Here is a 24,292-nt window from a genome sequence, read left to right on the forward strand (position 1 = left end):
TGTCTCACATTAAAAATTACTAACTGGGTATGTTTTCTTTTTTTATTAGTACCTCTACCAAATGACTTGACTTCTTTCATGGTCCTGCTCAGTCATCCATAAAGAGCATGTCTTTATAGTACAAAACAATTATGTAGGTCTGTCAGCATAATCAACCTGTATGCTGGTTTTGTTTAACTTGCTGATTGTATCCTTCAATTTCTCAGTTCTACTGTTTTCACTCTTTTTGAACGAGTGGCGTGTTACGATCATCAGTCTTCTCCAGAGAATTTCAATTTTTTCATCCTTAAAATGGACACACAAGTTTTTGTCTTATGAAACTTGACATTTAACATGGAAACAGACACTTTGAATGTATTGGTAAAGTATTTTTCATATAGTATGGAGTTCATTAAAATTTAACTCCCTTTTAGGTTTTGCATAGGTATGCACTGTCACTGTGCTGAAGAAAGGAGTTTAGACTGCAGTTAAGATTGTAAGGAAAAATTGAGTATCACGTGTTCATTGACAGAAGTCATGCTGCAAGATACCATTTCCTCTGCAGTAATTGATGTTTACATTTCCATTTTTAGCTTTCCCGTAAAAAATTATATGGAAGTATCTCACAATACGTTGAAAATATTAATTTACACCTGCATTAAAAAAAAGAAGGCAACTAAAAAAGCTAACAAAGCCCCCAAACCAAACTGTGTAAGAAAATTGCTAGCATTCTTTAAAGAGTGATTCTTAATTAATCATAGTAAGGCGTGATGTCCTCCAGTCTGGTATTTTGCAGGTGTATCTGAAATTACTGCTTTTATTGTGAGTATATACTCATTGATAATTTTCTTTTGCTTAACTGAATAGCTACAAAAAGTCACTTCAAGAAAGTATATAATTTCATTGAAGAAGATTTATAAACATGCTCTCTTTCAGACATCTTCCTCTTTTAAAAAAATGTTACCCTTTCAGTTTTATTTAGAATGAGCAGCTCACCCTCATCTTTAACATAACACATAAAATAAGCTTTTACTGCCTCCTCTTCTGTACTGGTTAGTTTCAGAAAACTTTTTACCACTCCAAGAGAAAATATTAATATGAATCTGTCAACATCTGTTGAAACAATTTTCATAAATGTGGAAAAGGAAATTAATCAGAGCAACAAATGATCTTGAAAGGAAGGAAATTTTGTTTAAGGGTTCTGGGGCAGCTTTAATTCAGTTCCGTTGTTCCCCAGCAGCGTAGGACATGCAGTCCTATTTTTGATGTTTATCATTGATTGCTGCATGGAAGACTTGGACCTGCTGAACTCTCTTAACTTGGCAGATAAATGAAGAGGTAACTCTGAGATGCTTTGGGGGCAAAATACAGTATTAACCTTAAAAGCACTGTTGCTTATATATATTATGTTGCTAATTATGACAACTCTTTTCAACAAATATATATAACTAATATCAACATAAATTTTTAAGAATATAAAACAAATAATATAGCTTATATGATTAATTTTTTGGTTTTCATTATTTGGCTTATTTCTTATATACATTAATCGATCGTATTTCTTTTTCCTAGCTTTATGCTTTTAGCTATAAGTCCACAGTAAAATGCATACTATTTGAAGACCTCCCTGTCCCCTTACATTCTTACTTCAATAACAGAGGAAGAAGTCTAATTAGACTTCATAATTCTCAGTTTGGTCACTGAAAATAAATTTTTGTTTTCTTCTGAAGTGGAATGCAAGAAACAAATAGTTACAGACCAGTTCTTACACTGTTTTTGCAGCTTTTCCCACAGGCCGTTGTACAGATATCTTCATTCCTTTTGTTCCTCTCCCTGCACACCCCACTGCCCACCTTCATCTGCCAGTCGATAAATAGGGTTAGTGACTGCAAAAAGGTCAGGTTAAGAAGTGAAAATTTCCATGAGGTAGGTTGCAGATAACTTGAGGTAACTTGAAAAAGGTTGGTGTGGGATGAATGAGGTGTCTTGCTGTATGTGGTAGGAGACAGGCTCCCTGAGAGAGTCATAAAAGAAGCAGTTTATCGTAACAGCCTGATCCTTCAGTTTCTTGTTGGCTGCAGACTTAGGAGAGAAAACTTGAGAATAAACCTTCCCCTTGTATTGTATAGCTGCATAATCCCTAGGGATTGTTTAGTACTAATTTTTTATTTTTGAAAATATCCCAGACTAAAAGTTCTGTTTCCCAGGTCATTTCCCAAAGTATTGTCATGATCCAAATCAAGACATAAGACTTGTTATACAAATATTTTATTGTTTTTCCTTCCTCTGAGAACTCATTTTTGTTGTTTATTACTTGACAAGATTACCAGCATCTATAAGCTAACAAAAAAAAACCCCAAAAACAACAGTCTAGAAAAAATCACTAATCATGAAGTAATGTAGGTTGGAAGGCACCTTGAGAGATCATTCAGTCCAATCTTCTTAAAGCAGGACTAAGGTCAAACATGGACTGAGTTACAGATGGCTTTATCCAATCTGTCTTGGGAAATCTTCCAATGATAGAAGTTATGTGTTTTCCCTGGGTAACATGTTCCAGTGCTTATCTGCTCTCAGTGAAAAGAATTTCTGTCCAACTCAAATCTCCCTCATTAGATCATGGAACAATTGCTACTTGTCCTGTCAGCCTGCAGACCTCAAGCACCTTTCTCCCTGATTGTCTCTGTTTCACACTGAAAAGTCCTACTTCTACTTAGCTCTTCCTTGAATAGAAGCTGTGTTGTACCTTTTGATCATTTTTTAAATGATCAAAATGAAAACATTGAAGATGTTTTTCAGATCTATTTTTTTTTTGGTAGTCCATCCTTGATCATAATAACATAATTTTACACATCAGCCATCAAAAAACTTCAAGGTTTAGGTTTTTTAGTAGCTTTATTTTGGTCTTCTTGTTTAATGTTTCAGGTCTTGTGAAAGGATTTAAAAGTTCTGTATAAATGTGATGTTCTTACTGACTGAATTAAAAAGCTGTTTTAAGTAAGTTAATCTTTTGCTCTATTGCGGTAGTAAATTCCATAAATTAACTGTTTAAAGGGGTTTTATCTTTGGTTTTAGATACTTTGTCTTGATTTGTGTGTGCCTGCTGTCACTTTTCATTAGCAGTTACCTGTTGAAGGATTTATCTCCAATCTTAAGTAATGATTTTGTGTACCACTGACATAGGCTGAAAAAAGTATCGTTTTCCATGGACATCTTTCATACTTTTAAATACTTCCAGTCTCAGTCCTTCCGTTAAAAGGTTCATTGCTGTGCAAATGAGTATGTGCAGAAAACTAAAGCTGATGATTTATAAATTCATATAGCACCTTTCACAATGCAGTGGTCCTCATGACCTCCTATAGCAGGTACATATTCTATTTTTGAAAATGTTCTGTTTGAAAATTATTCAGTTAATTATTCACCAATAAACAGTTTAACTGTTCTTTTCTCTATAAATAGCTATGCAATTGAAGTTAATATATGAGACACTGCTAATGCTGCTTTAACACAACCACCAAATTATGCAGACACTCTTTTAAAGGAGTAATTACCTGTATGATTTTAGACTGTATATTCTACAAATAATGACTGCCATGAAAAGCAAATATCATGGTATTGCTACTAACTCTTATGACTTGAAATTCAGTAAAGAAGGACACTATAAGAGAAAAAATTTCTGATTCTAGCATTTCTATTTCTCTCATCTGATGTATTTTTGTGAATTGCAAAGGGACAGAAGTATTATTCAGAGGCTGGAGGAATCTTGTAAAAAACCTCAAGCCTAGTTTGTCTTTCCATCACTTTGTGCCTAAGTTTTGGGAAAATACCCATCATCTCCATTCTACCAAGTTTCTGCTTTTTCTTTTATTCTGGTACCTTCTTTTTAAATTGTGTATTTTCAACCCATGAAATCATCCAGTGATTGTATTTTATATTTACAATACTTGTATAAAAACATGGAATAATTTGTTTTAATATTTTACATTTAGTTCCCCTTTGAGTTGGATGCATCTTTACATGATTTTGCTGTCTATGGTTTGAGAGTTGCTAATGTGTTTTACCCTGTGCTTGAGGTTATGCAGTTATGGCTTCAGCCAGTCTGTCATTCCAAACCACGTGCTTTTTGAGACCTATTGGTTTTTCCACAGTAGTTAGCTTCCACATTTTCCAATAGCCACTTTAATTGTGGTTTTGATTTTCATTCAGATGGAGCTCATCCCTATTATATAGATTCATCCTTTTCTTGGTTAATGAATCCGAACCCCTGGTCCTCTTACTATTTTGGCAAGTGCACACTGAGTCTTTTTGCCTTGCTCTATTAATTGCTGTGCATGTTAGAGAACATTTCAAAGAATATATTCATATTATATGCATTTAGTATGTGTCAAGAGGACAGCTGGTCAGGGGTCATAGAAAAAACTGGAAAAGACACATTATTTCACTGGTTGACAATCTGTAAAGGCACAAGTGATTGCCTTTTCCTCTAAGGTCAGTTAATCTTCTTTGCTTTTTCTTTGGATTTAACGATGAGGGCTCTTGGTCGACTTCTTTTTATATTTACACCAGACCTGCTACATCTGTTTTTTCCTTTATTTTGATGTCTCATTCTATATAAACTAAGTGGCTTTTAAGTTGTTGATAATTTATATATGTACTGTGCATCCTTCTCTATTTAAATTCTTAACCTGCTTGGATTTATCATCTTTCTTGGCTGATTAGCAATTTAATCCATTTATGTTAAGGTTTTTGGTTTTAATGGTTTCCTTTCCATGAAGGTTGAATTCCTAAGATACAGGATACTGTCCTGTAACTTCATTTCATAGAACCAAAAATTAAAAATACAGCCCCTCCCCCTGGTTTTGTAATATTACCTTTAGAACTAGCTGTTTTATTTTATAAATTATAAATGAAGGGATTAAAATACTAGACTAATTAGGGATTACTTGCAAGGCACTTTATAAAAAATAACTAGGTTCCATCAGTTTATTTTTGTCTCTTCAACCAGTCACTACCTGACTTTGTAAGCCAAACTAGACTTTAGGTCTGAGTGAACTCTGTCAGCTTTTTCTGAAGTTATGCTCCAAAGACCTGGTCTTTTTAATAAAGATTTTCAATTTCTATTTATACTATCACATTGAAAAACAAACTAGAAGTATTTCAAGCATCAGAATATGTAGGCACACTTGTTTTTTTTCCAAACAAGTTCTCATTTATGACAACATTTCAATTTTGTGGACAATATATAGAAAAAGTTGGGCATTCACTAAGGTATGTAACTCGTAGTTAGTCTTTGAGGAGTTTTCCTAACATAGTTCTTATGATCTTCTTTGTTTTCTCATGCCCTGAAATGTGTGTTATCGTTCATGAACTTTTCATATGTTAAAATTTTAACTTCAAGCTTCCCAAATGGTGTGCTAACCCATTGGGTAAGCATTTGCCCTCTTTCTCCTCTTTTGTATCTCAGAATTGGTTTATTCTTCCCTTTTTTTTTTTTTTTTTTTTTTTTTGCTTATTCTTCAAAACTGAGTTTGAACCAAGTCACAGATAAATGTTTTTCTCTATTTTTGGAGACATCTTTCTCATAGTGTTTCTCTGCACTGTGGGGGTTTTTTCTGATTTTTTGAGGAATATTTTTCTTTTAGCAATTGTAAATGCGTACTTGAAGAAAATATTTTAAAACCTTAAAAGACATATATTATTTTCCCTGTAGTCTTAAGTTTCTTCTATGTGTGGTTGTACTTGAAAGAATGCATTGAGTTTTATTTCTCTGGTTTTGGTTTGCTTTTTTCTTCTGTTAGGCCCGGCGCAAAGAGGTTTTTATCCAGGAGCGATATGGAAGATTTAATCTGAGTGACCCATTTCTGGCTCTTCAGAGAGACTTTGAGGCAGGTGCTGGTGATAAAGAAAAGAAGCCAATATGCATGAACCCTCTGTCCATTTTAGAAGCTGTTATGGCTCACTGCAGGAAAATGCAAGAAAGAATGTCGGCTCAGTTGGCTGCTGCTGAAAACAGACAAAAGAAGGTATCCTGCTGTTGACTTTTTCCTTTTCCCTCTCCTGATTTGTTCTTTCATGTCACTTTTTTAATTTGCATCTTTGTCTTGATTAACATTACGAGGGTTAAAATGTTGCCACTTAATTTTCATATAGACGGAGGTGCTGTTTTTTTGGTGATATTTTGTAGGCACACTTCATTTGTTCTGTGAATTTAGCTCTGTTTATGGAAAAAATTAAATATAACTGGTACAAGTTGATACAGTGGATATATAAGTAGATAGCTCAATGTAAGCTGGGATAGCATCATCACAATATATTTTTAAACCAATACCATTGGAGCCTTGAGGACTTATTGTTATTTTTGTTCTAAGCTGAATAGAGTAAAATAAATAATTTATTTGAATTTTATATTAGGTGGCTCTATTTCATAAATCAGTAAAAATGATTTATAACTCTAAAAATACTTTTTTGCATATTTAGAACATTTGCTGTAAAAAAGAAAATTCTTTTGGGACAAGTATGTTGCAGAAAAAACTGCCATATTGACAATAAAACAGCTTTCATTTTGAAAGTGAATGGTTGGTTGCATGTATTTCACCAATATGTAAGTTAAGGTTCCTAAAACCTAGCTAAAAATTAATATATTGATGGGGGAGGGTTTCTGAGAGGAAAGAGAGGAAACAGTCATATAACAGATTAATCTAGACAAGATATTTTTGAATAAATAGAAAAAAAATGCTCTGTATGTGTTTAATCATCCTCACTGGGTATAAGATGGATAGAATGTCTTCTACTGCTGTGATACTGCTTTTTGGTGACTGTTTTCTATTGACTTTAAAACCCCCAAACAAAAAACATGCTAAGACAATTGACATAAAATTGATTTTGGTAATGATTGCTCTTTGGGAAAAAACATGGACGCAAAAGTACTGGAAGCTGCTGGAAATACATGCTTAAATTAAACCAGTAAACATTTTGTTGTTACTTTAGCTCTGTTGTTTAGTTTAGTTTAAGCATCATTGCTCTGTTAAAACTTCAGGAAAACAGATTAAAAAGAAGAGAATAGTGCTAAACTTTATGTATGATATGTAAGTCTTCAAACAGTTTAGTGTGGAGTGAACTGTTACTGGTACATACCTTGCACTTCTTTCTGAGAACTCTTAAGTATTAATTTTCTTTCTCATATGCTTTTTCAGTAAATAGAAAAATAGGAAAGGGCAAGCAACCTTACTTGTTCTGTCTGAAAAAGGATATTGGGAGAAACCCTGACACATCAGCCAGGACAGTTGAATTAGTTTCTTGTTTGAGTGCATGGCCACAAGTCTCTTCTTGTACATAAATTCTTCATCTATCTCTGGCTTTTATCATAAGCACAGATACATGGACCTAAGATAGGCTCACATATTAAGATTATGTCAGTGTATTAACAAGTAAATTCAAATTTTGTCCTCTTTTTTGTCTTTTTTTTACCAAAGTCTATATCTCTAAGTCTGTTTGTACAGGAAAGGATGGTTTTGTCTTTTGCTTCCTAGAAGAATACATGAGCCTTTTTTTTCTTTAATTCTTAATTTTAAGGTTTTGAAAACAATCTGCATATTGTTGAGCAGCTGTGTGCATGACTCTCTACTGAACTTACATCTTCCTCTTTTAAGCTCCATTAGAAATGCAATTTCTAATACAGGACACTCTTAAACTCTGTGGGTTTGTGGTGTATCTGTGGGTGTGGATGATGTATCTCTCAGCCATCTCCATTCATTCACAAACCATTCATTCATTTACCTTCCCTTAGTTCCACATTTCTATCTCTTCTTCATCTCTCAAATCCTTCTGTTGAAGAGGGTAATGAAGGTGTTTTGAGGGACTTGACTTAAAAAAATGTTCAACAAAGTAGCGTGACACAGTATAAGGAAAAGAAATCAGCCTAGACAAATGTGACGTAAATACAAGCCAGCTGCACCCCTTCCTCCAAGAGTGGTTCCTCCTTCTCTAAATGTGTAGTGCCCCTGCCTTTGTGTTTGGAATTGCTTCACTGTCCCACTCTAAATAATGAAGTCTGTGTACAGCTGTGTTTATTTTCTCTGGGTATTACTGAACTTCAAACAGACTCAGACTGAACTCTTATTCTGGGGGGGACTTAATATCTATGAATATAATTACCTTGAAAGTATTCTATGAATAAAATTTTTATTTGATCACAAAAATCAAGGCATAAAAATACACTAAAATGTAGAAAAATCAAGGAGGTGCACAAAGGACTGTAAGTCATAGCTTACCATATACAAACATCTAATTCTCAAATGTCATCTGTTTGTGTTAATTCTCCATCCTCTTCCAGCTCTTTGAATGCTTTTCTTGGAGCTGCTGTGAAAATTAATTTTGAGTTTTCCTGGGAACGCAAAAGAGATCATCAAAGTGACAGTTCTTGATTGTTGAGAGTTTGCAGAGGAGTTAGTATTGGGATGCATGCTCAAAGAAAGGCAAGTGTGGGTTGGAAAGGGCCTGTTGGTGTAATTTAGTCTAACCTTGTGCTTAAAGCAGATTATCATCATCCGTACATCTGGTCATCTGTGAATTTGTCTTGCTTAGTCATGAAAACCCCCAGGAATGGCAATACTGCAGCTTTTCTGCACTGGTGTCCTTGTGAAGAACCCTTTTCCAAGACTGAGCCTCTCAAAGGGCAAGGTTTTTTTTCTATAACCTTTTATTATGGAGCTCCACCTACCATTACCAAGAAGAATTTGACTCTTGTTATCACTGTAAGGGCCCTTCAAAATGAGGTTGATGTTAGATTATCCCTTTATCTGTTTTTCACTAAACTATGCAAGCCAAGCTTCCTCAGCATTTTCTTACAAGGCATACTGTCTCTCACCTTTGAAGGGCCAGCCTTTGTTGGTTAATTCTTTGAGGGACGCTATTTTTTCTCAATATCCTTTTTTACCCCTTTTCAAATCGTTCTAGGACACATTTCCAGATGTTTTTATTACTGATATGATACAGTGTAAGCATGTAGTGCATTTTTCAAAAATCAGGTTCTAGTTAGTTCATAAACTCATAAATAATTGTAGCTAGTTCCAAATCTGTCATCTAAAGGAAAAAAACACTATGTAAATATTCAGAGGATTTTCCTATCCAAGATGATGCAGCCAAAAGAAGAACAAGAGGGAGAGACACATAGGAGACAATGTAAAATGAGAAAATAATGCTGCTTTTGTATTTTGAAATCAAATAGAGGATTTACATTTATATTAGGGATCCTTCATTTAGATGCAATGCTTACAAATAAGGTATTATAATAGTATGGTAAGCTGATTTCATGCCACTTATATATGAAAATCTGTTTGTAATTATTTGGAAGTAATGTAATTTCACAACACTTAATTAATAGAACCAGAACTTCATCTGAAAACAAAATAGCAGCATAACAAAGTATAGAAAGTTTTGACAAAAAATATTTTTGCTGTAATCTTTCTACATCTCAAAGCTTTAGAAATTGTATACATTTCCCATGATTTTTGAACCTATTTTAACAAATAAAGAAATGGTTGTATGCTCTGCTTGTTTTGAAATGCTAGTGAACCATGCAAATGCTGTTATATACTTTGAAAACACAATGAAATCATTGAGAAAAAAATAAGGGGTTTTTTTTTCACTTGTAAACTATGATTGGGACCATTCCTAAACAGTGTCATTTTAATAGCTTGTTAATTTAATTTGCAGCTGTACTTTCATTAACAGAACTGAAGAGATGTTGCTGCTGATAGAGTTTGCTTAGCAATGACTGATAATGCCATGCCTTATTTTTAATTAGCAATGGCTATTAATGCCATACCCTATGCTGCTAAACAGGCTTTGAAGTATTTGAAACCAAGATGATGTTTAAAATGTAGATATCATTTCCCACAACGATTTTTTTTCCTCATAGATGTTTTCTAAAATGGTGTATTTACATATTTTTGCATTGCTTTCCTAGAAGAGGTTCGGTGAATAAAAGCATAAGCAGTAGGCAAAATGAATTAGAGTCAATGACTATATGAATAAGGGGAAAAATTATTCTTACCCATTATCTGCATTTTGGTAGGTAGTTCTTTGATTCTAGCTTATAACATAGTTTATACATTACTGATGTCAATGAGACTTTCCACTATTAGTAAGTACAGGAAAACGTTTGTGCTTGTGCCAAAAAGTTGGTCTTATTTATAAATGTTAAAACAAGATACAGGATACCAATTATATTCATGATGGACTTAATCTGCTTCAGCTGGAGGAAGAGATAAAATCTAACCCTTTCATTTCTGGCCTCAAAGATCCTTTGCAAAGCTCATCTCTTACTTGTGTATGGTTCCTTTACTGAGATGACTTTATGTTACGTCTTATGTCGAATTTCTGGAGAACAGGTAGCTCCATCAATCAGGAGATGTGTTTAACCACTTTGGGGAGTCTCTCTGTTGTCAACGGAGGAAAGTAAAAGAGTTTACTTAGTTTCTGAACTGCTCTTCAGAGATGGCGCTCTCTTCGTTTTGTTTGTATAAGATTATATGCACTTGCGTTAGATATCATGAATCACCTTCCTGGTTTCATTTTAGTCACACTCTCAAAGATTAAAATATCAATGTCAGGTTAATACTAGGTTATTATGAAATGAGAATTGTTAATGAGAATTATATTCTATGTTTTCTCACAGTTGGAAATGGAAAAATCTCAGTTACAGAATCTTGAGCTGGAGCACAAAAAGCTATCTGCTCGTCTTGAAGAAGAACGTGGAAAGAATAAGCATGTAGTATTGATGCTAGTGAAAGAGTGTAAGCAGTTGTCTGGCAGAATTGTAGAAGAAGCCCAGAAACTGGAAGAAGTGATGTCAAAATTTGAAGAGGAAAAGAAAAAGGCTACTGAATTGGAGGAGTCTCTTGCAGCTGAGAAACAAAGGAGTACACAAATGGAAGCTCAAATGGAAAAGCAGCTGTCTGAGTTTGACACAGAGAGAGAACAGTTGCGTGCCAAACTTCATAAAGAGGAAACACACACCAGTGACCTCAGAGAAGAAAGAGATAAAATGATCAAAATGATTGAACAACTAAAAAAGGAGAATGAAAGTAAAGCTAATCTTTCTCAGAAAAATGGCGATAGGAGTCTTGTTTCTGTTTCAATTGAAACAGAAGAACCAAGTTCAAGAACTGTTGCCTGTCAAACAGATACTGTAATGATGGACAGTAGCATAGAAAATGCTAAGAAGTTGCCTTTGACTGTCTCTATAAAGCCTTCTACAGTGAGCCCAGTAGTGTCTGGCAATACAAAAACGAACGTGTGTGCCAATGCAGCATTTGTGAAGCCTGTCATTGATCGGCAATCTTCATCTAGTGAGCTTGTCCCCCCCACAACTCCTGTTCTTGCACAGAATCAAAACAGGATTGAAGAAAATGGACCGAGTACAGGCTCATCCCCTGATTTATCAAGTAGCGCTTCCCCTTTTTCAAATAGTAATTCCCTTTGCACCCCTACCACACCAACTGCCACAGCTCAGAATTCCTCGCTTGCTTCATCTATACACAGTTTGCATTCACCATCTGCCAACACTGCTGGCCATCCAGGCCTAAATCCACGAATCCAAGCAGCTAGATTTAGATTTCAGGCCAATACAAATGATCAAGACCAAAATGGAAACACAACCCAAAGCCCTCCCTCAAGAGATGTATCCCCTACTAGTCGTGACAACCTAGTTGCCAAGCAGGCAGCTCGGAATACTGTTACCCAAGTTCTTTCAAGATTTACAAGCCCTCAGAGTAGCGCTCCATCACGGCCAGGGACATCACATTCAGTGGAAGTTGGCACTTACCCCCCAGTCGGTAGAGTGACTTTAAAGACTCCAAGTGTATCAAGAATTGACAGAGGAAACCCTCCACCTATTCCTCCTAAAAAACCAGGGCTTTCACAAGCTCCTTCTCCACCACACCCACAGCTTAAAGTTTTAATGGATAGTAATCGATCCCCAAATACAAGTGCAAAAACTGACAACAAAACCATGACCTCACCTCTTTCAAGTTCACCACAAGGAATCAGGGTAATAAATGAGGAAATTATTTCTAAGTCCTCACCTCAGCTGCCACCAAAACCTGCTATAGATTTATCTGTGGCACCTGCAGGCTGTGCCATACCAGCCATAGCCTCATCTCAGGTGGGTGCCTGGCCTTCCCACTTCCCTGGACTGAACCAACCTGCATGTTCAGAAAATTCCTTTGTCATTCCCACCACCATTGCCTGTAGCTCCTCCATAAACCCTGTTAGTGCTTCATCCTGTAGACCATGTGATTCAGACAGCCTCCTGGTAACAGCATCAGGTAAAGGGATTGATATGCTACAAACTGTCTCCCTCAAAAATAATGTTTTGGTTTTCTTTTATGTCTTGTTTGCTTTATCTTGTTGTAACTTTCTCTTTCTTGCTTTCTAGAAGCTAAAATTTTTGTTTATATTTTTTACACATTCCAGGGGCATGGGAATTCTTTTGCTGATTTAGTAATGTTATGAATTAGTTTGCTTCCTCAAGGAAGTCTCCATATTGAAGGCTTTTTTTAAAGATAAAGAGGACTAATGTTTAAATTAAGTGAGCTGCAGATTATAGTCTATTAAATAAATTCCTTTAAAAATTTATTTTATATATTTTTGGTTATGCTAGTATTTTGGACTTCAAAATGCTTTCTCAGTCTGAAATGATGTTTTGATTACCTCTGCAAGTGATCTTCCATGGAATATGTATTTTGTGCTCTGTGAGTTTTATGCCCTTTTAAAAAATAGGGCATAGCTGGGCCTATGGTATTCTGCTACAGCAGTAGATGGTTGCACATTAATACATGTAATTGCCTGTATAACAGTGCAGTTTCCCATATATCACTACATGCCTGTAGAATACGTTTCATTTTTATTTCTATTTTTCTATAGATCTTTTTTTGGTTGTAGGCTTTGTTAATACTCATGTATGGCATCTCACAGGTTTACTTCAACAAATATAGGCATAAATTCGCTGTTGAAAAGTTAAAATCTAACTTGATAATCTTAAATCTGGAGTCAATATGTGTATCTGCTACTCATTTTGCATTGTGGTGGGGACTAGCTAATGTGCCACCAGCTTCACGGAATCTTCTTGGTGGCATTAAAGTGAACAAAGACAATACTGGTCTACGTTTCAGTGAATTATAGATCTCCTATAAACCTTTTTATTAACATATTTCCCTGCTGGGATCAGTAGCACTAGAACATTAGGTAGAAGCTCCTCTTTAGCTTGACTTGCACTGCAGTAAAAAAAAAAAGGAACACAGTTACGGAACACTTTAGACCTTCATCAGTGTTGAAGAATGTTTGAATTGTCTCAAGCTTTCAACAGTTATTCTCAGTTCAGTTATGGTACTTCAGTCCCTCATAACTCTAGTCCCTGCATCATAGTCTGTAGGGTATAAAAGCCCTGCGCAGCCAATCTGCTTCCAACATGTAACCAACCACTTTCTCTTGGTAGCTGCACCACTAAAAAGTGAGTTAAACTCAAGCACCAGTCCTGGGGAAGCCATTCCAAAAACAGTCTGTGGCAAAATTGAGTGTGTATATATAGGAGATTCCAGGTTTCCTGTTATTAATCAATTTTTATTCCCATTTCACTTCACTGAAGACTTTCTACATGCATCAGGAGTAACCTGGTCATCCTTCTAGCATTTAGTTGTCACACCATACTGTCAGAATCCTCTCTCCTTTCTGAACTGTGCCATAAAAATGTGAGCTCAGAAATTTTATCCTTCCCTTTGTCTACTACTCCTCAGAGTCAACAATACTGGGATTTGATTACTGCCTATTAGTTTGCTGTTTTTCATAGGGAAGTCCTGAATTTTCATCTTAAATTCGTATTCCAAGATGAGTCTGGTTGCCATGTCAGATAGATCATTAGTCTCCCAGTATTTAAATCTTTTCCAAACTTAATTTGCCTTCAAGTGCTATTAGGCTCCATAACATAATTTAAAAATGATTTCAAGAACAAAATCTAAGATTTTATGAACATAGAACAAATTACTGGAAAAGTCAGCTTCTAAGTGAATAGTTTTTGTAGGCAAGACGTTGTCTTCCACAAATCCTATCAGCATGAATTAGGTGTATATAACAGTTAGTATTACATTAATTATCTGGTATTTGGTAATCATTTAAGATAGTTATTGATCATTCATTAGAAGAATAAGCCTTATACCTTAAAAGTGAAATTACTAGTGCCTTTCTTCATAACTCCATGTATTGTTTTTGCTTGAGTTGGTGCTTTGAGGTATTAACTATTTTCTTAGGAGAACAATCATTCTTTTCAATCAGACTCTGCCCCCAAATATTTAATTTGTGTTTCTTATGAAATGTGTGACCATTCTCAGAGAAAATTCTCAAAGATAGGACTTTTTGTCAAAAATTGTTAGTTTTTTAAGAATTTTTTGGCTTGTGTTCAGATTGCTTTCTTTCTCTAACTCCCTTCACTTGTTTTTGGGAGGCATGGAAATAGTTGTTGATTTAATTCCATTATAATCCTTGCTCTGAACATTTGATCTTAGTACTTTTTAAGTCAGCCTGGTTTTTGGGAATATTTGCAATTGCAGGTGGGAAACATATCCCATGATCTATAGTTTGCAAAGAAAGATTGCTTAAACTCTACTTAGCTGTATGCAGTTTTATTTTATTACTATAGATATGTTATTTTAGTATTAGTTTACTGGCTACATACAGGCTCAAAGAACCTTAATAACTTTATCTGTAATATTCAAATAAATATTCAGGATAATATTATTTTAAATAATAATATTATTTTACCCCAAATAATGCTCGTATTTTATTGCATTTATTCTTTAATCTCATTTTTTTAATGTTTTTAAGGGAATATAATTTATTTTGGCCAAATGTTCTAGCAAACTGCAGAACTAAATAAATTTAGGGCAACAGATGTTATGCAAGTATGGAAAAACATTTCCTTCAAAATTTTATGCTAAGAAAATAATTATATTTTAAATATATATATGAAAATAGAAAGATAAATCAAATTTAATAACACTAATTTTGTTAAGATGATGTGGTCAGTAATACCTGAATTCATGTCACTTATTCCCTTTTTTCAGCTTCTTTTTTAAGTATGACTTTTTTTGAGGTGAGAAACATCTAACAAACTACAAATACTGCTGAAACTTCCTTCCCATATCTGCATTTTCATGTCCTCTAGGCACAGAACCAATTAGTTTTATTAATGATCTCGTTGATTTTAATATGTTTTATTTACTTTTTTTTAGAAAATGTTCAGAATTTCAATTTTACATTCAGTTAAAGCAGAGCATGGTTAAATCTTACTCTTATTGTATAGTAAGCAGTGAGCTTCAATCAGAATTTTTTTATATTTTTAAGAACAGTGCCAAACAATTTTAACATATTAAAGAACATTGACAGAATCCTTCATTTTTATATTTTTTTGTTTGTCAGTTAATTCATGCTTGTTTCTTCTTATGGTGGAGTCAAAAGAATTGATAATAACCTAATCACTAAAGTATTATTAATTTTAAGAGTTTCCTAGTTAGCTCAGATTGCTTTAGGAACAGAGCAACAGCCTGATTTTCAGTAAGGAAGTGTCTTGGCTCTAGGAAGAGGAACTGTTAAGAACAAACGTAAAATGGGCGCTCTGATCCTGTCACGGGCATTCTGCTAAAGTAATGTGGTCATATCTTTTAGAGATGGGCTATTGTACCACATGTTGCTCTTTTCATCCCTGGTAGGAAAAGACATGGGCCTTCATTAATGTTAAGCAGACTGCACATAGAGACATTACAATGAACATTTATGGCCTGATTCAAAATCTGTGACAGTGTTTTCATTAACTTCAGCAGCCTTTGATCCGTGCCAAAATGCTTCTGCTCTGTTTGGATTTCTACAGTTCAATGGCTGTAAGACTTCAAAATGGAAACAAATGTAGGCATTTGGATTATCATACCCCTGGGATTTCTGCTTTGACTTTCTTCTTAGTTTTGTGCTTTCTGTGTTACTCTTCAATGACATATATTTTTTTTATTTTGCTCATTTCTATGATGATTGATTTATTCTCTCTTTACAATTGGCTTTGAAGATAAAAGTGTGTGTGGCAGGGGGGAGGGGGGGGTGTGAAGGACTGATGTAAGCTCTGAAATTAACCATCTCACATTCTGAAGCTGATGCCAGAAGCTGTTTTTGTCTGTCCCTCTGCCCTTCATCACTGCATGCCCTACAAGCTTTCACAGGTGCTTCATATTTCCTAACTTTTTGCATCTGTAATGGTGTCCCTTATTTATTGGTATCTTCTAATGTTGGTGCATTTTGTTGGATGAATTGAATCTTACTATACTGCTTCACATTGATAATAGAATGTAAAGTTATATTTATGTTATTACTTATTTTTGTATCTTTTTCAGTAGAAGGTTTTCATTTAATGGTAACCTAGTATAACGAATTTCATCACTGAATTGCAACAACATATTTTTCTTTTCAAGGAGCTGAAATTAAAATTAAGATGTGACTTTAAAAAATTCCTTTCATTTTGGCATTTCTCTTAAGGATGCTTTAAGAACAAGCAAACAAACAAGCAAATAAACTACATTAAAAAATCGTGCTTTTTTCAAAAGGAAAGGAAACCCAAAATACTATTTATATAACCATAATTCCGGTGTAACTTAGATAAAGAATTTTAGTAACTGTAGTGCCACCTTGTCAATATCCACTATCGGTTAACTGCCAAAAGAAGACAGTAAAAACTACACAAGTACTATTTTAAAAACATTAATATATGTATAGCAAGAGGTGCAGCACAGTTAGTTTCAAAGAATAACAAAAGGCTGAAAAAAATAAAACCACTTTCACAATGGAAAGGAATACCAAAAGTTATTCTTTGAACCTTAGGGAATTTTGTAAGAGTTAACTGTTCTCAAATGTTGGAAGTTGAAGGTAATATATTTTTTTGCCACTTAAAGGGTACAGTTTACTTTGTATATTGCTTATTGGTTTTTTTAATAAACTTAAGAAAACCCTCAAAATCCTCTGAATAAAAATATTGGAGAATTAAATATTACTAAGAGTATTAATAATCAGAAGGTAACTTCAGAACTGAAGTTATAAGAAGATATATGGAGTTAGTTTTACAATTTATCATTGGCTTAAATTTGGATTTATAAGGTAACTTCATAGCTGCAGTGATGACTTCTTACAGTGAATACGAAAAAAGTAAGTTTAATAAGAAGCTAATAATACTGTGGAAATACTGAAAATTTGTTTCCTTTAGATACTAAACTAGTAAACTTAATTTAAATTGACAAATTTAGCTTACTTTAGAAACAAATATGAAAATACTCCAAGCTTTTTTTGTTGTTGTTGTTTTTTGAACTGGAATCAAACTATGTATTCTTCAGTGGTACTGCTCAGGTGATGAATTCTTGTGTAAGCCTTGATGTTAACTAAAATGTATTGAGATCTTACAAGGTACCCAGTCTGTTGTTTCTGTAGAATTCTTTTGGGAATTTCTGCATTTCATTTTGTTTTCCAAAATCTGAAGCAGATCATCCCAGCATGGTAGTGCTGCTACCGCATACTTTCTCTAGTTCAAAATGTTGGAGGGTGGATAGCACTTAGCTTGAATGGAACTGAAGCCCTAAAGCTCTTTTTCAGCCTCAGGCATTGCAAAACTGCATTAAAAGCTGCATAAACTTGCTTTGTATTGTCAGATTTCAGCCTCATATAGTAGCCTATTTGTGGCCATAGAAGACAGTTATTTATTCAAGAGAGAAATATAATGCATGTTTTCTAAAGGTAATAGTGAACATATGAAAAAAAAACCCCAACCTTTCTCCTGTTTTCTCTTGCAGTCCTTGATCAAGGAGGAATGCACAAAATATTCCATGCCTTATGCAGCAAACTTCATATTCTTAACAAAGTCCCTCCTAAGCTGACAAATAGTCAGCAGAACATTTAACCACAACTCCTAAGCTTTCAGAGTTTTGGATTGAATATTCTTTGTTAATGGATTGACTTCAAAGCTTTCAGACATAAATTTTATATAACCTGTTATTCATTCCCACTGGAGCATTTTATAATGTATTGTTAAATATCACTGAGTAAAAGGAATGTTACCTTAATGAGGAGTTCAATAATAAATGTATTTACTTCTGTATTGTTTGTGTAAATGATTTCTACATGTTTTTTCAAACTTATTGAAAGGCACCTGAAGTCACTAAGGGCCCTCTGTGCAATTTATCTTTGTAATTACAAGTGAGTTATATAAATACTGAATATATACTATTATAATATAATACTAGAGTTTGCATTAAGACTATAAAGAGGATAAAATTATATATGAAAATGAGCACTTTGTTTTGAAAACTTTTCTATCAATACTTTATTTGAATATGCTGGGAAGATTTTTTTAAAGTAAAACTTGCCTAAAACTTCTGTTAGTTTTGTAATTTCAATTATATAAATTTTTTTGAGACATCCAGCTGCTACTACAGTTCATAAAAAGTTTCACATTGACCTTTTGTAGTGAAGTCCAGTTCATTTGTATTAACAAGTGTCACCCCTGAATGCAATTTTTATTCTTCAGAAGACCTTCTAATGTATAGACAAAGCATCATCATAAAATTTTGCTAAACTAATAAATGCATTTTGAAGATACTTCTTAGTTCTTAAAAGAACACAGAAAATGCAGTGCTTTATTTGTGTCTCTAACTTCTGTTGCTTTAACTCACAGGCTGGTCTTCCTCCCTAACCCCTTTGTTAACAAGTGGTGGTCCTGTCCCCCTGGGTGGCAGGCCCACCCTTCTTCACCAAGCTGCTGCCCAGGGAAATGTCACTTTATTATCAATGCTGCTTAATGAAGAAGGACTGGACATTAATTACTCTTGTGAAGATGGCTATTCTGCCTTGTATTCTGCTGCTACGAATGGACATACAGGTAAATGATACTAAGGTCTATTATGGCATCCATGTAAAATAGTGAAAGCTTACTTCCTAAGTTTTTAATATTCAGTTAGGTCAAATGCATTTTTCTTAAAAATGTGAAATTGAAAATGAAATATATAGATTATATGACCAAAGTCATGATATATATATAAGCAATGCTTCTTGAGGCAGAATTTTTGAACTCAGCGTTTGAAACACAGAAAATTGGTAGCATTCTGCAGGAACATCTGTTCTATTTCTCCACTCCCTTCATATAAAAAGCTACCAGATATTATCACCCCATATTCTGTGAGAAACTAAAGATCTTTTTTAGCAATGGGAACTTGAAAGAAAGAACTTCCCTCTAGAGGGATTAAGCAGCAAAGAATAGGTCATCACCAGGGTTTTGGTCTTCTGCAGCAGCAGTGAAAAGGATGGAAGATCATGTCAGAATAGTGTGTTACTTGGGAAATAAAATGAGCTGTCTTTATTTTTGAACTAAATGAAATAGCCTTCATTTGTTACCTAGGCTCTCCTGCGAAAATGAAAAGGTTTTTTTTCCTTTCCTCATGACCCCAACCCTCCTCTGTATTGAGGAAGTAGCATTTCTGAACCTTTCAACAGTCAGTCTTCGTATTTTATGAATATATTTATGAAATGCATCACGTATGTTACTAGGAGATACGACTTTCATGAATACAAACTCCAAGCAATAATTTTCAGACTTCTAACACAAGGCTCTCAAACAGCAGTTTCTTTTAAAAGTACAGTGCACATTATGATAGCTTTTTCTACCTATGTAAAACCTTCCAGATTCTTATATTTCAAGTTGTATCACTATGCTGTTTTGGATACTAAAGATGAATACTAAAGCGATACCAATGGCAAATATTCCATTAATTTTTAGTAAAGTCAAAATTTTATTTCAGAGTCAAAGGAGGAACATAGTCCCATTAAAGCCACTACTTTCAAGAGTACTTTGTGGTTTTATTTAACAAAATATGTTAGTGGCACAATTAGAAAACCCTGATCTCGTGTTCCAAATAGCACTTAGAGAGACTATTTCATAATTTTTCTCAAGTATTTTAAAAATAAAACTAAAGTTAGGATACAAAATCCACAGATAGGCAGATAATGTACATTTTTCTGACATGTTCAGGGTTAATTTTGCTACCAGGCATAGAGGAGGAATTTTCCCTTTGCTCAGAATGGTGTATTCTTCTTTGCTTCCTAGGTGCTACAGGTATTTTTTTTTTTAGAAACATCCAGGCCTTTTCACCTGAGATTCTTTTTTGTTGCCAAGACCTTTAAAATAGAAAAAAGGTACTTTTTTTTTTAACTTTGGTGATTTTTTTCCTTTTTTCAACTTGTTATCTGCAGTTTTAAGAATCCAAGGTAATTATATTGTGTGGATTTATTATTCTCCCCTCACTGAATGGGTGTTTGGTGTATTCATCTAAGCTTACATCCATTTCTTATTGCTAATGTTTGTCAGCAACCGTAATTGACCCAACTCTTCTTTACTTGTCTTGTATTCTAAAATTGCTTCAAAGCAAATACCCTGATTTTCAGTTACAGTTACTGAGCAGCTCTTACTGGCAGCAAAGGCAATTTGATTCCTTGTTTTATTGTCAAAATTTCAAATAAGAAAGACACATGACAGAATTGTGAAAACACAAAAACAAACCCAAACATATGCATATGCACCCTGTAATTGTTTAGTATCTTTTATTTTCTGAGATAAAAACTATATTACAGAGTTTATAGTGTTGCTCTTCTATTTATAGTTGACAGGATGTGAAAAATACTTTGTTGTACAAATCATCACATTTCAGCAACTAAATGTATTGTGTGAATCCTGAATGAGAGAATCACACAACAGCAGTGTTGATGTCTCCTTAATAAATTATATGAAAATTGAAAGTTACAGATTTATAATGTTTTGGGAGAAAGATTTTTGTGCTTAACTTTATTATATAGTCCTTTTTCATTACTTGTAGTTTGTTTGCAAGTGAATGGATATATGTAGCAATTCAAAGTGGAGACTTGTTTTTAGAAGTTACTTATATAGGCTTAAGAAAGGGTGTATAGAAATAAATATTTTTTAAAGTCCTTTCTAATACCTTTTCTTAACCAGCCAGGTGGAAAGAAATGATACTGGTGTCATTTCAGGATAAAATAGTTTATTGTTCAGATTTTTCAGTGTCTTGAGTAGTGTTGCCAATGGTAAGTTTCTGAGGGTTTTTTTTCCTTAGAATCATACGATCACTTAGGTTGGAAAAGACCCTTCAGATTGTTCAGTCTAACCATAAGACTTAACACAAGCCTATCCTTGTGGGTGATCACACCATGATTTAATTTATTGAGAATATTTTTAAAGTGGACTTAGTGACTAAATGGATTTTGAGATTTTTAAGTCAACTAACCAGATTTTCCTGTTTCTCCTGGAGAAGATTTCACCAGAAAAAATAGTAACTTTAGAATTGATAAAAGCAAGTATGATGAGTACCTCCCTTCAGAAACACCGTGTTTGGGAGATTCTGAGAAGAGTGGAAAGCAAATGATCCCCACACATTTCCAGTGAAGAAATAGTGTTTGAGATGTGTAGATAGCTTGAGAGTGGTAGAGCACATTGTAACCAGCATGGTGGCAGCAGCTGTTATATGCTCTCAGCCCATTCTGTAGAAATTGAGTTACACAAGAAAAGAGCACTGAAATATTCTGTCCTAATCTGTCCTAATTGCAAAATGTTTAGCTTTCCTGTTTGGAAACAGTTGCCTTTTGAGAGCTGCCGCAGAGGGTTTTTCCAGCACATGAAGTTAATAGCAGATGCTTTGTTTCCACCACACACTATCCCTAATTCTGTAGGTCTGAGAGAAATTCATGTAAAAATATACGTTTTCTTTGTATTTGAATGGACATGAGGAAACTGTTAATTTCATTATTTAACCACTAGTTTGGGATAGCTGAACAGGTTGTTTTATCAGGCTGTCTTGGTTTGACCATTAGCAAAGAAGGAGCCACTTCAGGTCTATTGTACACTTAGTAACAGTAGTTCTCTTAGCTGATAGATCTCCATAGCTTTATGATGTTGCAAATCCTGACTGTTCTCTGCCATAAAGAGGTTGAGAAAGACAAAATTAAACAGTAAGAGTTTCTGAATCCAAGAGATGTGGAGAAAATAATATCCTTTGGACTCAGCTATGTGCTAATCATATGCATTTATGGTGTAATCGATTCTCTTCTATCCTGAGTATTTGGAGGCTGTGGCACCCTGATTGATAGGAAAAAACTGGAATATGGGAAGTAGAAAGGAGTGAGGTGCAGAAACATACAGCTACATGGAGTCAGCTTTGTCAAGCCACCGGATGTATCTGCATGATGTTTGCCAACACTCTGGAAGAACTAACTACCCAGCTGTGGAGGAGAGCAGTAAAGTCTCCAGGTGTTTGTCCTAATTTGCTTCCATGTTTTGCTTTTGCTTTGACCAAAACTTTTGACCTAGTGGCACCAATGTCTGTCTAGTGCCTACCCTTCCACCTAGTACTCCACACTGCTGATTACTTCTATGGCAGACCAGTGTGAACTGGAGTGAATGAGCCTGGATTGACCCAAATTACCCTTCTCCAAATCCCAGTAAAAAGTGCACCCAGAAAACCCAGGCTTCTTGGAGATAATTGCTCTTTCACTTGATATGCCACCCGAACAGGTCACGTAGAGCTTACTAGCTCACGTGTTCTGCCTTGTGAAAGTAGCTGTATTTCCTCATGGTCACACTTACACCTAAGAATAAAAAGCTCTTTTCAGAAGCAGTATTTTCACAGAGATAAGCTTCATCAGAAACAGTATTTTTACAGACATAAGCTACCACCTGAATGATCTGCCAATCAATACGTGTGAATTAACCATGCCTTTCTAGAAAGGTGGTCTTGTTCTGTGTGTTCATGGCTTTTGCATGGCTAACATATGCTTTATGAACAAACAGCAGAGTATTCCTGCCAAATACTTGAAACTGCTAGGTGAAAATTTTTTCAACATCCCTCATAAACTTTAGAAGTATTTTAGGATGTTAAGCAGGAATCTGTATTTTCAAGTTAATAATTTAATATAGGACTGGGATTGACAATGGAAAGAAGAAAAAAAGGTCATTCTTAGCAGAGTATTTTTGTGTTAAAAAGTGAATGAAAAGATAACTTCATTTTAAGTGGTACTATCTTACAATTGGAAGGACTTGGTAAGTTAGTTAACAGAGAGTTTCTTTATGACTTAAAAAAAAATTACAGGTCAAGTCCTGGTAACTTACTGTGACAACCAACTTTACAACAACAACAAATTTCATGTCAGATTACTTATTTCAAAAGTAAAGAATCCTAATTTATAAAATAATAACTTAGAATATTTTAAAATCCTGCTTCTTAATGTTAAATTATTTATTCAATCAACTCCATGACATCTGTATTAGTATTTGAAAAAATTGTAATGGGAGTAAATACATTGAAGAATTGTTTAGACCGGTCAGATTTCTAAGTAGTTCTTAATATATTTTTCTGATATCCAAGTAGTTCTTAATAAATGTTTCTGATACCTAGAGTTAAACTTCACTAGCAGAACTTGGCTTCAGGATTTTACCGAGTGCTGGAACAGCATGCGTTAAGCTTGCTCAGAAATCAGGTCAGGAGTTTATAATTGGTGTTGTAGCTGAGCTTATTTTCCAAGTAGTAGTTTCAATTACAAAAGACTTGTTTTATTTTGGTCTGGAGCCAATTTCAAGAATGAGGAACAGATCAACTGTTTTCTTCAAAGTTAATTGCATCAAATGATATTCCAATTTGTGGATGAAAAGCAGTCTAATTACTATGTAATTAATTATCTTAAATTAGCTGTAGGGATGATGGAATCAGGCTGGTACTATTTTTAGGATGTCATTTTGGAACTATATGAATGGGAATGGTTTGGGGAGGTTTGAGTTTGTCAGTTTATTTTATTTGTCATTGCAATCACAAGTCAAAGTGTCCTAAAACAAGACTGGCCGGCGTGTTGCTTGAGTTATGTGTGGCTTGTGAACATCTCCCCTGTGGCTGTCATATTTGTCACAACTGCCAGTAGGCAGTGATGCCTGTAGGGACTCCTGGATAATTCAGATCCCCCACTTTGGAGGTAAAATAGCTAATACTGTGGGAGTTGCCTGTAGTGGGCATTTATTTGAATCCCAGCAGAACCCAACCCAAACCCTTTTTGCAAAATGGTGGTGATGCCCCCGGGAGACAATTCTCATCTCTCTCCTACAAACTTCTTCCTGAGCTTTTATTTCAGTCCCCTAAGGTGTGATGTGTAGTCCAAAAGACTGGCTGATTGTTGCCCCTTGAGC

General features: G+C 34.6%; 1 protein-coding gene across 1 annotated transcript in view; it reads left to right on the forward strand.

Moving 5' to 3' along the window:
• The window catches only part of CTTNBP2 (cortactin binding protein 2), an 81,529-nt gene that overhangs the window by 24,317 nt on the left and 32,920 nt on the right, over positions 1–24,292 (forward strand). Inside the window, 3 exon segments of the mRNA XM_039570489.1 lie at positions 5,775–5,999; positions 10,655–12,305; positions 18,734–18,937. Coding sequence (XP_039426423.1) covers positions 5,775–5,999; positions 10,655–12,305; positions 18,734–18,937 — 2,080 coding nt within the window.

The sequence above is a fragment of the Corvus cornix genome, chromosome 1A (genome assembly GCF_000738735.6).
Source record: "Corvus cornix cornix isolate S_Up_H32 chromosome 1A, ASM73873v5, whole genome shotgun sequence".
Lineage (NCBI taxonomy): Eukaryota > Metazoa > Chordata > Aves > Passeriformes > Corvidae > Corvus > Corvus cornix.